This window comes from Phyllosticta capitalensis, assembly GCF_038381095.1.
Source record: "Phyllosticta capitalensis strain CBS 128856 chromosome Unknown BKA78scaffold_2, whole genome shotgun sequence".
Lineage (NCBI taxonomy): Eukaryota > Fungi > Ascomycota > Dothideomycetes > Botryosphaeriales > Phyllostictaceae > Phyllosticta > Phyllosticta capitalensis.
The window spans coordinates 1000322-1012453 of NW_027117440.1; the positions used below are offsets into that span (position 1 = coordinate 1000322).

Below are 12132 nucleotides of genomic sequence, written 5' to 3' on the forward strand. Positions count from 1 at the left end.
GCGCCAGAAAGACTGTGCAGGTGCCCGAGCTCGGGGGATGCTTTCGCGTTCTTGTTAATATTGCTGCTTGGTGCTCTGCTTGTGCTGCTGCCGGTCAACCCTACTCTACATACTCTTCTCTGTTGTTGCTGCAAGGTGGTGAGTGAGGGCGGACTTGCATACATATTGCACTGCACCATGTCGGCTCCTCCTCCCTACCGCCCTGCTGCGCCTATATCTCATCCTCGCCGTCCACGCCCTCCGGCTGCCAGCGTCGCTGTGCCTGCTTCTGCCACTGCTACTGCCTCTACCCGTTCTCGCAGCTCCCAGCGTCCTGCTACCACCGAGAGCTCTTCTTCATCCTCAAGACCGCCTGCCTTTCCACCCAGCAGAATGCCTGCGCCGTTGCTCTCCGCCCAGGAATATGTCGCTCTGCCACCCTCGGTCCAGTAAGAAAGCCCCCTCAGGCGCTCGCCCCCAACCACTCGTCGTTTGCTGACTTGGCCTCCAGGCGCAAGTACTTCTCTTCTTTTGAGCGCCAAAGACTGGCCGAACGCTCATTGCCCCAAGCCCCGTCGCCCGACGTTACTTCGGCCATGCCTCCTCGCCCGCAGACGTCGCACTCGTCGCAACGCAGCACCAGCCAATCAAGATCTCACAGCCGAACCCGCAAGAGGCTCCGCAAGGCCCGCAACGCGCCCGACTGCGACATCACCCAAGCCGAAGCCCAGTGGTTTCTGTCGTTGCCCGACAAGATCATCAAGACTTGCCTCAGCCGCGACGAGGCCATCCTGCTCGCTCACCGATGCGAGGCCCTATTCATAGACTCGTCCGACTCGGACCATGGCCCACTTGACGATGCCGAAAGGCGAGGACGATGGCCCCGGGAAGACACCAGCCTCCATCTCCAAGATTCCGATGCTGCAGAAAGCCCGCGACCATCCAACCATCTTGCCTCCCGTCCCTTGCCTGGACGCCCGAGTGTTAGTCCAAGACAGATATCGTTGCGCAAGAACATGCCGTCAACACACAACTTTGCCCGCCATTCATCGGCACCTCCTCTTCCGAGCCCTGGTGCTTTTCCCGTCTACCACCAGCCTGTGCGGCCACGGGCAACGTCCAATATCGTAACTCCTCGCTACAGCGGCGACGCGAATGATTCGCATGCCAAGCATTACCAAGACCCAGAAACGCGATTGAAGCTCCGCGAGTACCTCGCGTCTGCTCAAAAGTTTGACGAAGTCGTAGAGTATGGCTTTCCTTCAAACACGCAGCCCGTCGACCGTTCAGCAGAAGCTCCTAGATCGGATCCGTATGCGCGTTTGGCCAGTCGCGACATGCAGACTTTTCTTCGCGACGATGCCGTCTCCTTTCTCAGCAGCACCATCGAAGACGACTCGGATGAGGGGGGAGAAGAGGAGAGCAGCGTCGCCGACATGGACGCACCCATGACGCCTCTTGATCACGACGAAGGTTTCCGGGGTGTCCCGCAGCTGTCAGAATCCAACAAGTCGTCGATGGAGTCCCGCAGTGGCGCATATCATCCTTGGCGCGCAAACGGGTCCCAGGATTCACACCTAGCTCCCTTTCCCCAGACCCTGGGCAATCGCGAAATGACACTGCGGATGACACTGACGCGACCTGAGTTGCGCGCTGATGAGGCGGAACTCTACGGCTGGCAACAATCCGAGGACAGAAAGCACGATCCCTTGGCTCTCCAGGACCTTCCACCGGAGAACGACGACAAAACTGGCATGCATGGGCCTTTTGCATCGCACGCGAGCAAACACGCAAAACTCGTGCGCAAATTTCTCGGCAAAGTGAAGAAGGGGAAGTGATGATTTGCAGTTTCACATGATGAAATTTCCCCTTTCTGTTTCTTCTACTTCCCCTACGGATAGGCCATTCTATGGTATTGATTTAGTTCGGTTCTTAGCGATGGCGGCGTCACGACTTCACGATTCTCATAGAGCTGTAAATGTACTCTATTCTTGTACACTGGACCTGGAATCTATGTGGGATGGCAGAGGAAGACATTCAAAACGCACAGGTGGATGCGGTGCTGAGGCGAAGGGACCATGGTCGCACGGGGCGCATGTAGTCGCTGCGAAAAGATGCGGAAGATGCAGGCTGCATGAGATGATGAGTCAATAATTGATGAGAATCTGGATGCTGCAGGTGCGAAACTGCAGATGGTTCGAGTCTGTCCAGTACCTACGCATGCATGTGCATGCATAGTTCACAACTGATGTAGTACACAGGTGGTTATCTGCCCACCTATTCTTGGGTTTTGTGTGCCCAGACCCGGGTCGTGACGATTGGCTGAAGTGGACGGGAAGACGGTTCTGCGCACGCGCGCCCCGGTCTCCGCGGCCACTTCAGGTGCCGCCGTCTCCTGCTCGTCTCTCGTCATCTCATCAACCTCTTCCTTCACCTCGACTTCGCCCACCGAACCACTCCAACTCCGGCGCCTCAGCCATGTCTGCTGCGTTCAACTGTCACTCTTTCTAGCTTGTGGAATTCTCGTTCCCTACACAATCCGACCGACTCGTGCTGGCCGCGACTCTCGACTGTCTCTCTCTACTACAGCTCATTCTACAAACAATTTCACAGCATCCCGTTCTCTTACCCTGTCATTTCTTTTCGTGCACAGACAAACTTCTGCATCCCTATTGTTCAAGACTAGAATCCCTAGTCAAAATGCTGGGCCTTCACTTATCCGTCCGCTCTCTGGTTCAGACCAAAGGTCTCGGAATCTATGAAAAGGTCGACATACACAGCGACGATGGCCTAGATATTGAAGAGGAGGAGGAGGAGGATCAAGATGAACAGGCATCGCAAGAATGCCGTACAAATCACACGCAACAAATGATGTGGATCTATGTTGCGTATCTAGCTGAAGCGTATGCGCCCCAGAGACTCCCCCCATCAATCATCACTAACGTGATGCTTCAGCATCGTCGCCTCCAGCTTGCAACCGCAGCTGAAGATGCTCATATCAAACGATGACTTTTGCGGTAACCTGTCGACGTCGTATCTACGGAGCATCCTCGACTGCGCATACGCTTTTGGCGGGACCGTCGGCATCCTCTGGGGATATTTGGCTGATCGCGTCGGAAGGAAGCCCATTGCCCTTGGCGGTCTATTTGGCATGGCCATGTGCTGTTTGTCCATGGGCTTCGCTACCGATCTCGTCACCTGCGCCGTTCTCCGTTTTGCCGCCGGTGTTGTCAGCTCTTCAGTTGTCGTCAGTACGCTCACCATGATTGGTGACCTCAGCTTGAGTCCGACAGATAGAGCGCAAAATGTAGCCAGGCTGCCTCTTGTGGGCGTCTGTGGCTCAATTGGGCCATTGGTGCAGGGAATGGTAGCCGGCAGCGTCAATGCGCACGGAGCTGTGTGGGAAAAGTATCCCATTCTGAGCAGCCAAATTGCGTGCGGCAGTCTGGTATTGCTGATTGCCGTCGTTGCTACATTTATGCTTGACGAGGTCTGTCTCATCCCCATCCTATCTCTCCGATTCCAGCACACATCTGGTCTACACCAAGTCTCGGCGAATGAACAATGGCTGAGAGCAACACGATCACCGCTAACCAACCATGCAGACCCTGCCTCGCATGGCAACATCAACTGACTCGACCGAGTTCGACTGCGAAAGGGCAGGATTCCTCGGTCAAGATGACCTGGAGACGCCATCAATCCGGATCGTCGACTTCACGCGCCCAGAACCCATGGGTCTTGGCCCTTTTCTGCGAGCGCCCTCTCTGCTGATTCTCTTGTGTTCATTTTCCATCTTGTCCCTTCATGCGTCGTCCTTCGATGTTCTTCTTCCTCATCTTGGACACAGCAGCAGCCGCCACGGGGGAATGGGACTCCCCTGCAACTATTTGGGCCTAATCCTGCTCGCCGTTCGGGCCGTCGCCGGCGTCGCGGTGCTGCAGGCCATACCGCGGGCAGTGGAAGCATTCGGACTGCTGCGCCCCTTTCGGTCTCTTGCCCTCTTCTTCCCAGCGATCTACGTCCTGACGCCCATCATCGTCTTCATTTCCATGTGCTCTGCGCCACTCACTGCAGTGACTTCGACAACGGCAATTCTTGTAAAGCACACGCTGGCCAACGCAGCGCAAGCTCTGGTGACGTTGCTGATGCTCAATGTGGCGCCAGATGCTTTTTCGGCGGGCACAGTCATAGGGCTGATGCAAACTGCGTGGCTGTTCAGGGCTCTGGCCGTTGCCGTCAGTGGCGCAAGCTTTTATCTGAGCAACGACTTCAGCATCACAACAACCAACTACGCGTTGTGGATCAGCTTGGCGGTGCTCAGTGCGATTGGTGCGGCGCTTGCATGGTTTGTGAGAGAACGGCCAAGCGTGGAGAAGGACTTCCCCGCAGAGGTGCTGTGCTGGGAAACTTGCTTCGACGCCGAGGGCGAGGTGCCGGCGTACAAGGCGGGGGAGGCGTGATATGATGGGTTTTGTGATTTCTTTCCTGTTTCCTCTTTGTATCTAATTTTTGAGTCACTTGTTGAGCTTATTTGTTATAGCTGGCAATGTACAACTAGGAAGCGTTGGGCTGCTTTGATCCATACTCCTTGCTCCCGGTCATGTCGCCAGAGTGACGCGCAGAAGCGCGGCAACGACGCGTGACGGGCTGGGCTGGGGCCAAGATGCATGCATGCACTCGCGACATGAACGTGTAAATTGCAAGACTGGAATGGTGGTGGGCTGCGACTTTCTTCTTCCTGAAAATGCTCCGAATCGCCGCAGGGCGGCGCACAAGCCATGGAATGGTGATGGACCCTCGGCCATGTTCTCTGTCTGCGTACCACCGGGCCGGGGCTTCCTGGGCTGGGGTACCGCAAGCAAGCAAACCCACCCGGACCCAGGACAAGCCCAGGAAAAGACAGACACGGCAGGGGCCGCCATCGCACCCTCTCTCTGTCGCACCATCCCAGTTCACCTCGTCCTTCCTGCCGTTTTCATTGTTTACTTATTTCCATTGCGCGCGCCCTCACTGCCCTCACAGCTCTCCTACAACAAACACCCCCTCTCTCTTCTTTTTCCACAACTTGTCCTCCGATCCTCAACACCTCTCCGGCCGTCCTCCGCAGTCAGCTTCTGCAACATGTCTCTGCGCGCCAGCTACGAGGCCTTCCTGGCCACGCCGTCGGCCAGCGCACTTGCTCCTCAGGCTTCGATCAATTACATCCCCACCCTCACTACCGTCGCCGACCCAGAGGCCGTAATCAGGCACCTTTCGGCGCAAACCAAGGTCTTGACCAAGAAGAACGAGAAGATCTTGGGCGCCATCGAGGGCGAATCTGGCCTGTGCTTGGATGTCGAGACTACCATAGAGTTCAATACTGGCGGCGGTGCCTACCTGCCAGGTCTTGATGACAATTTCCTGGCAGACCGTATCGTCGTCTTCCCAATGGTGAGACGTGATGATCCCTTGGCAGCTCATCTCCAACCCATTCTGACTCGTTTGCGCTTCCCAGGTCCACATCGTCCAGTTCGATGACCAACAGAGAATACGCTCCATTCGCCTCTACTGGGATCAGGCCTCGCTTTTGAAGCAAGTCGAAGTCATTGGATCGCGCGCAAAGAACTGGCCCATCCGTGACGGTAAAGAGCAGGTTCGCTTGATCGTTTCGAGTTCTTCGCCCGGTCAGCAATCATCGGCGACCTCGTCCTCTCGCAACAGCATCGCCGGAGATCCCCATGCGAGCCTGTCGCTCTTCCAGCCTAGCAGCAACCACGAAGAAGACGTAGCTCCTCGCACCTCGCTTGCACCGCGGGCTACGTCCGCCAAACCTCCACAGCGCGACCTGCACGAGATACTCAGTCCTGAGCGTGCGCCAAGTACCGGCAGCGCCATTCAAGCAAAGGCTGGCGCGAGCAAGAACTTCCAACCCATCCGACTGTTCGACCAGGATGAGGACGCCAGTCAATCGCCCTCGAAATCCCCAGTCCGCGGCAAAGCTGGTCCGAAGAAATATGACCACTTCGAGTTTGGCGACGGAGAGGATGCCACCCCCAAAGCAGTGGCCAATAAAGCAGCTCTCAAACCCAAAAAGCACGCACCGCAGTGGGATTTCGAAGACTTTGTGACTCCTGAGAAGCACTCGGTCAAGGTCCAAGCTCAGAATGAAAGACACTTTGGATGGAGCGACGATGAGGTATGTGCCGACATTCAATTGAATTCGGATGGCTTACTAACGACTCATGCCCAGGTGGACATGGAGACTCCTGTGAAACGTCCCGTCGTCCACCAGCCTCGTCCGGAAACCAAGGCTCACTTTGATTTCAACGATGACGCAACACCCACTGCTGACAAGACCAAGGCTCCACGGCCGCGTGCCCAAAACAAGGGATTGGGTCTGTACAAGGATCCCGTTCTCGGAGGCAGCGATGAAGAAGATGTTGGAACCTCGAATAAGACGGAAGCGCTCAGCAACGTCACTAAGATGGTCAACAACGAAAGCCGCCAGAAAACATTCGACAGTCAATTCGTCATGGCGGACTCTAGCCCCAACACTGCATCTCATGCAACCGATTCGGACAAGATCGCGGCGCCTAAAAACAAGAAAGGCCTTGATGCCAACTGGGGTCTTTACGACCAATCTCCCCAGCCTCCTGTTGCCAAGGAGAATGTGCCCCAAGGCGTTGTGAAAGACCGCGGTATCAACATTGGAGGTGACGGCATGGGAGGTCGAAAGGGCTCAAGCCGAGCATGGCTTTTTGGTGATGATGGTCCCGACGCGGAAGCCGAGCAGCCTCTTCCTGCGTCGCGTAAGGCATCTGGAAGAGCTCAACAAACCAACACTGATAAATCCTTCTGGGACTTTTAAGCGTTGGAAGGTGACCGTCGCAGACAGCAGCAGCGGTGGGCGACGTATCAATCTCGACAGCACGCGCTCTGGATTCGAGCAACAGTTCCGTTCTTTGCTGTTGGGCTCCTTTCTCAAATTATGCCTTGGGGGTCATTGGTAGGAGTTTGCATCAGCTTTAAGGTTGGATGGCAAGGCGACACTTTTGTGGCGATGACTGGCGTTATTCTGTTCTTCGTCTTTCTTCTCTCGTTCATTCTCTCTTTCCAACCTGTTGGGTAAAGGTCCGCCGGGATGATTCCCTTGTATAGATTCCCCTGTCGTGCACGTCTTCGGCTTGCATCGTCTACTTGAATGAAACTTCCTTTTTTCAACGCTGGAGATGAGACCGTTCCCTCAAATATGAATGTACATGTCCTTGCCAAAAATCCGGCAAAGGCAAAGAGAAGAGAGATAATCGAGTGATTTCTACAGACCCTGCTTGCCACTGCTCGTGCCCCAGGCGATCTCGGTGAGGGGTAGGTATACTGCGCGGTTGTCTGAATGCGCCATGCCTAACCGAGCTTTTGCCTCCAGCAATATATTTGTATGGGCCTGCAGTTGGGGCTCAAGGTGAACATAATGAAAGGGCACGGGTATTAAGCACTCTTGGGTTGAGCGGGCTTCTCGGGGACCTTGACGTCCTCGAAGTCGTCCTGGGCTACGGCGCGAATGGTAAAGGCATCTGTGATCGAGTAAGATACAGTCGCATCATTGTATTGCAAACGGCACTCACAAACACCAATTGCGAAGCCGAAGATTGCGGCGCCCGTGAGGACATTCTTGATCAGGTAAGGCTGTCGCGCGCGGACAAGGGCGGGCGATTGACGCCAGTGCTTATCGTAGTATGTCGAGCGGGGGATTCTATGGCAGGTCAGCTGGAGGTTGTGATGGGCAAGAATCGCAGCCTGTACTCACGCCATGTTGGAGAGAGACGATCGAATTGCGGGCGGACGGGCAGCAGTTCCACGGAAATGTCCCGTCAGCTCAGATGCGCCGGAGCGGAAGAACGCAGATTCCAAGGCGGCGTGCTGGGCGGTCAGACAGCAGCTGCTCAGCCCGCCCCGATCGATCCATCCCGTCGCGCCTCCAACACCCATCCACCTTGAATCTTCAATGTTGTTGCGCGCAACCACCAAGCTGCCCAACTCTGACGCCAAATCACATTATCACAATCCCTCATCCGGCGGGGCATGGTCCGCTATTGTGACGCGTGAAAATCGACTTTTCAACCGCTCTTCGCCCTTTCACAGCTCATGACCAAAATGGAAGGACAAGCATCGGCGTCCGCAGACCCGCTGGTTGCGCAATTGAAGCAGGCGCGCCAGGTGGTGCTCGAGAATGCCGCAAACTATCCTGCCATAATCCCCAGTATTTTGCCCATCATTGGTCCCGGAGCAGACCTCGAGTTGCGCAGATGGGGTGCCGAGTTCCTCGCCGAAACCTTCGCCTCGCCCGTACTGCCCACCGACCAAAAGCAGCAGTTGAGTTTTCCTGTGCTGGACAAGATCAAGGAATACCTGGACACGCCTGGGGAGGATATTGCCGTTGTCAAGGGTGCCGTTCAGGCTGCGGCGAGCATCTATCCTCTGGTCTTCAGACACATGTGAGTTGACACAATCCCCGTGCAAATGTGTAGCGCGCGTCTCCCCGCTGGAGGTCTATACACGTTCTGTGTATATATTGGAGGATGGTTTCTCATGTGTGAATCAATCTCAGCATTTACAATCCTCACGACAATGCCATCTGGACAAAGATGGCGGCCATCAAGTCCAACATCATGCGCAGAATGGATTCAGCTCCTCCCGGTGCCCGCATATGCTGCATCAAGTTTGTCCAGCGCGTCGTTCAAACTCAGACTCCAGGTTTGATTGCTGATCCAAGGGTGCGCTCCCATTGCTCGATTGGTGTATTGGCCCTCTGACTGCGTACAGCGACCCGAGCACAATGAGATATCGCTCGCTTTGGTGCCCAGGGATCACCCTCTGATTCCACCGCCAAATCTAGAAGCCGAAGCGTCTGGCCTGTTGGATAGGTTGCTAAGCATCCTCCAGGAAGAATCAAGGTTAGGGCATTGGGATGGACATTCGGGAGAGGTTCTGACAGGATCCAGTGATGCTCTTCTTGTGACAGCCACTCTGAACAGTCTAGGTGGCTTAATTCGTTCCCGTGCTTCCATTGCGAACAAGATAATATCCTCGGTCCTCAACTTCAATCCTTTGAAACTCGCCAACTCGCCAATGACGCCCAAGAACAAGGTCATGGTGAAATCGATGGAACGCACCACCAGGGCGCTCCTATTGAACGTGATCAAAAAGTACGTCACATATCGTGGACTGGAGCATGGGCCTCTTCTAATGTCACGGCGCTGCAGGAATCCCAATCATCCTCTGGCGGCGAGGATTCAGCAACACATCGACCGTCTTCATCACACGCGCCTCGAGATTTTCGACGAGATCAGCCGCAAGAGACCGGCACCAGCGGAACCAACAGACGGCCTTGATCATGCAAAAAGACAGCGTTTGGGAGCGGATGTTGCAGGCACCATACCACCGCCTGCCTTGGGGACTGGTCCTGTCAGCCTCGCGCAGCTTTTCACATTGACTCAGGACGAGGGTTCGAAGAATTTCGACGTACAGGCGATACCCATCGATCTACTCGTTAGAATCCTGGTCCCCATCATTGGGTCATTGGACAAAGCACACCTCGACAATGCCATTAACGTAAGTCGTTTTAACTCTGTGAACTGGTCGCCCCAGGACTACACGAAATGTCCTCTCTATAGAAGATCAAAGGCAAGCTAATAAAGTTCGTCTCAGGCCGTCAGATCACGCTATTTGGCCCTCAGCAAAACCCAACACTCCGCCTCCACAAATCCGTCAAATCAAAAATTGACAGCCGTCGATGAGGATGATGACTATGAACCAGAGTTTCAACCAACAGACACCCCTGATGCTTTCGACAACAAGGTGGACGGCTTACCTTCCGGCGCTGGTCCACTCGAGGTGCTGCCAGAAACGGCTCTAGGGACTTTCCATCTTCCATCACCACCAGCCTTGACAGTACGGGAGACCGCAGAATATGGCCGATGTACCATTGGCCGCGTCTTCGAGGTCATGGCTGCATTAGACGATCCGAGTCGTGCCAAGGGCCCGAAACATGGATTCAATCGCCTGGCAGCTAGCAATTACGACCGGGATGCATGGGTCACTATCATCACACGCCTCGCAACCCGTGCTTCTGCCGGACTGGAAGAGGGCGCTGTCAAGTCTGAGCACGAGGCCGCTTCGATGAAGAACGCCTTCATCAGCAATTCCATTCGAGATTCGCTTTACCTGTACGTTCTTGAAGACTTTCGACGCCGCATCGACGTTGCCATATCATGGCTGAGCGAGGAATGGTACAACAATCGCCTCCAGACACGCGATTCGGGAGACGAGGCGGTTTCTCACTACGAGAAGTGGGCGCTCAAGGTTCTAGATGGTATTTTACCATACCTCGACGCAAAGGACAAGGTCCTCATTCGTTTCTTGTCTGAGATCCCGGAGCTTGTTGACGGCATGCTCGACCGCGTCAAGGGACTGGCGCGAGATCCTGAGCGCATTTCTCTCGCGGTGAACTCCATACAGTGAGTTACGATCATCTCTTAATTGAAGGACCGCCATCACTGACAGTGACTTCTCTTTAGTTACCTTGTCCTTATGAGACCACCGGTCCGGGATGTCTGCCTTGACGCAATCGAAGACCTGTGGAGGAATTGTAAGTCCGCTCGAGTGACTAGTAAATCCAACGCTTGCTGACTATCTCACAGATGAGGGAGCCAAGGGTCTGACAACGAAGTTGATTTCGAAATGGCGTCCGCAATTGCTCTAGGGTGGTTAAAGGTTTAGATAGCTTGTGCCTCTGCTCACTATTTCTATAGAAGAGTGAGGGAGAGAGGAGAATATCTAAGCTAAATAGATATACTCTAGTAAATAAACTAGAAAATGTTCCTAAGATAATGTAATAAGGCATAATGTTACAATGCGCGCAAGTAGGCGACTAAAAAATAACTAGCCCGACTTAACTAACTCTACCTCTATATTGCGCTTAGTTGGCGCACGCGCGCGCGTCTTATGCTAACCTTGCACACACATATAGATATGAAGTCTATATTCTCGTGCTTTAACTAGTGCACAAGTATAACTGCTAGCTAATTAGCTATCTATTTATTTATTAATTAATTTACTACTAAGAATATAAGAGATAAGAGTTTTTTTTCTACATATATAATACTATTAAATTTATAGATAAATATCTATAGTTTTTATAGAGGTACTATTTATTTATTTATTTATTTGGTTTAACGTCTCTCTTAAGTTAATAACTATAAGAGATAGGGATAGGTATCCTAGTAGTCTAGAGCTATATATAGGATAGTGCCTATTAGGTTTAAACTATAGTAGACTATTATACTAGTTTATAGCATTCCCTTTTTAAGTTTATTTTTAATAATTATAGTTAGATATTTCAGGCTAAGCTCTTATAGGAAAATTACCAAACTAGTAATATAAGTAGAAATAAATAAATACTAAGTAAGTATGTACTAGTTATTGACATTATAGGCCTTAGCTTTCTATAAAGAGTCTTTAATATTTATAATCAGAAAGGTTAATTAAATAATCAAGAAACAATAGTTAGAGAGATCTATAATAAAATTTAAATAGACTCTCCTACTATAGTACTTAGGGACTTTAATTCCCACCACCCTTAGTAGGATCCCTATAACTCTAAATCCCCTAATTTAGAAAGGTTAGTAGATTGGTTAGAATCTATATTAGACCTTACCTTTACTATAGGAAATATCTAAGAAAAAGTACTAGATTAGTAGACCTTATATGATATAGGTTCTAACTACTATAGTATATTCTTTATAGTTAAAACCTTAGATTCTAATTAAGTAATAAACCCCACCTATATAGAAAGATTTAACCTTAATAAGGTGGATTGGACTAAGTCTAATACCTCTTTTAATACTTTAGTAGGGGAGAGTAAAATACTATCCACTACTAATTTATTACACCTTATAAGAGAGGTTAATCTAATAGAGTTACTAGATTAAAATAGTTCTCACCTTTGGGAGGAACTAGATAATATAGCTGCTAAGCTAAGTAATTTAATTACTCTAGTAGCTAATTCTAGTATACCTAAACTCTCTACTAAGCTTATTTCTAAGCTGTGGTGAAATAACAACCTTACTAGGTTAAGAAATAAGTATAAAACTATAAAATAAAGCTAAATCTTATACT

The 12132-nt window shown here is 52.0% G+C and overlaps 5 protein-coding genes across 5 annotated transcripts; 4 read left to right on the top strand and 1 right to left on the bottom strand.

Moving 5' to 3' along the window:
• Nucleotides 1-177: 177 nt before the first annotated feature.
• BKA78DRAFT_292372 (uncharacterized protein) lies at nucleotides 178-1817 on the top strand (the record flags this gene model as incomplete). Its single annotated transcript, XM_066886046.1, has 2 exons — nucleotides 178-428; nucleotides 491-1817. 2 exons carry the CDS (start codon nucleotides 178-180, stop codon nucleotides 1815-1817), a joined length of 1578 nt encoding a protein of 525 aa, XP_066747582.1.
• A 571-nt stretch (nucleotides 1818-2388) lies between these two features.
• BKA78DRAFT_305321 (major facilitator superfamily domain-containing protein) lies at nucleotides 2389-4708 on the top strand. Its single transcript, XM_066887693.1, has 3 exons — nucleotides 2389-2882; nucleotides 2935-3469; nucleotides 3585-4708. Exons 1-3 carry the CDS (start codon nucleotides 2680-2682, stop codon nucleotides 4437-4439), a joined length of 1593 nt encoding a protein of 530 aa, XP_066747583.1. The 5' UTR covers nucleotides 2389-2679; the 3' UTR covers nucleotides 4440-4708.
• A 392-nt stretch (nucleotides 4709-5100) lies between these two features.
• On the top strand, nucleotides 5101-6826 carry BKA78DRAFT_246338 (uncharacterized protein; the record flags this gene model as incomplete). The annotated part of the gene is made up of 2 exons (XM_066884205.1): nucleotides 5101-5409; nucleotides 5474-6826. 2 exons carry the CDS (start codon nucleotides 5101-5103, stop codon nucleotides 6824-6826), a joined length of 1662 nt encoding a protein of 553 aa, XP_066747584.1.
• A 617-nt stretch (nucleotides 6827-7443) lies between these two features.
• BKA78DRAFT_349720 (uncharacterized protein) lies at nucleotides 7444-7767 on the bottom strand (the record flags this gene model as incomplete). The annotated part of the gene is made up of 3 exons (XM_066890848.1): nucleotides 7444-7529; nucleotides 7581-7708; nucleotides 7763-7767. 3 exons carry the CDS (start codon nucleotides 7765-7767, stop codon nucleotides 7444-7446), a joined length of 219 nt encoding a protein of 72 aa, XP_066747585.1.
• A 170-nt stretch (nucleotides 7768-7937) lies between these two features.
• Nucleotides 7938-11031, top strand: BKA78DRAFT_305328 (uncharacterized protein). Its single transcript, XM_066887694.1, has 7 exons — nucleotides 7938-8450; nucleotides 8564-8729; nucleotides 8779-8909; nucleotides 8958-9161; nucleotides 9219-9567; nucleotides 9664-10472; nucleotides 10533-11031. Exons 1-7 carry the CDS (start codon nucleotides 8101-8103, stop codon nucleotides 10642-10644), a joined length of 2121 nt encoding a protein of 706 aa, XP_066747586.1. The 5' UTR covers nucleotides 7938-8100; the 3' UTR covers nucleotides 10645-11031.
• The last annotated feature ends 1101 nt before the right edge of the window (nucleotides 11032-12132 follow it).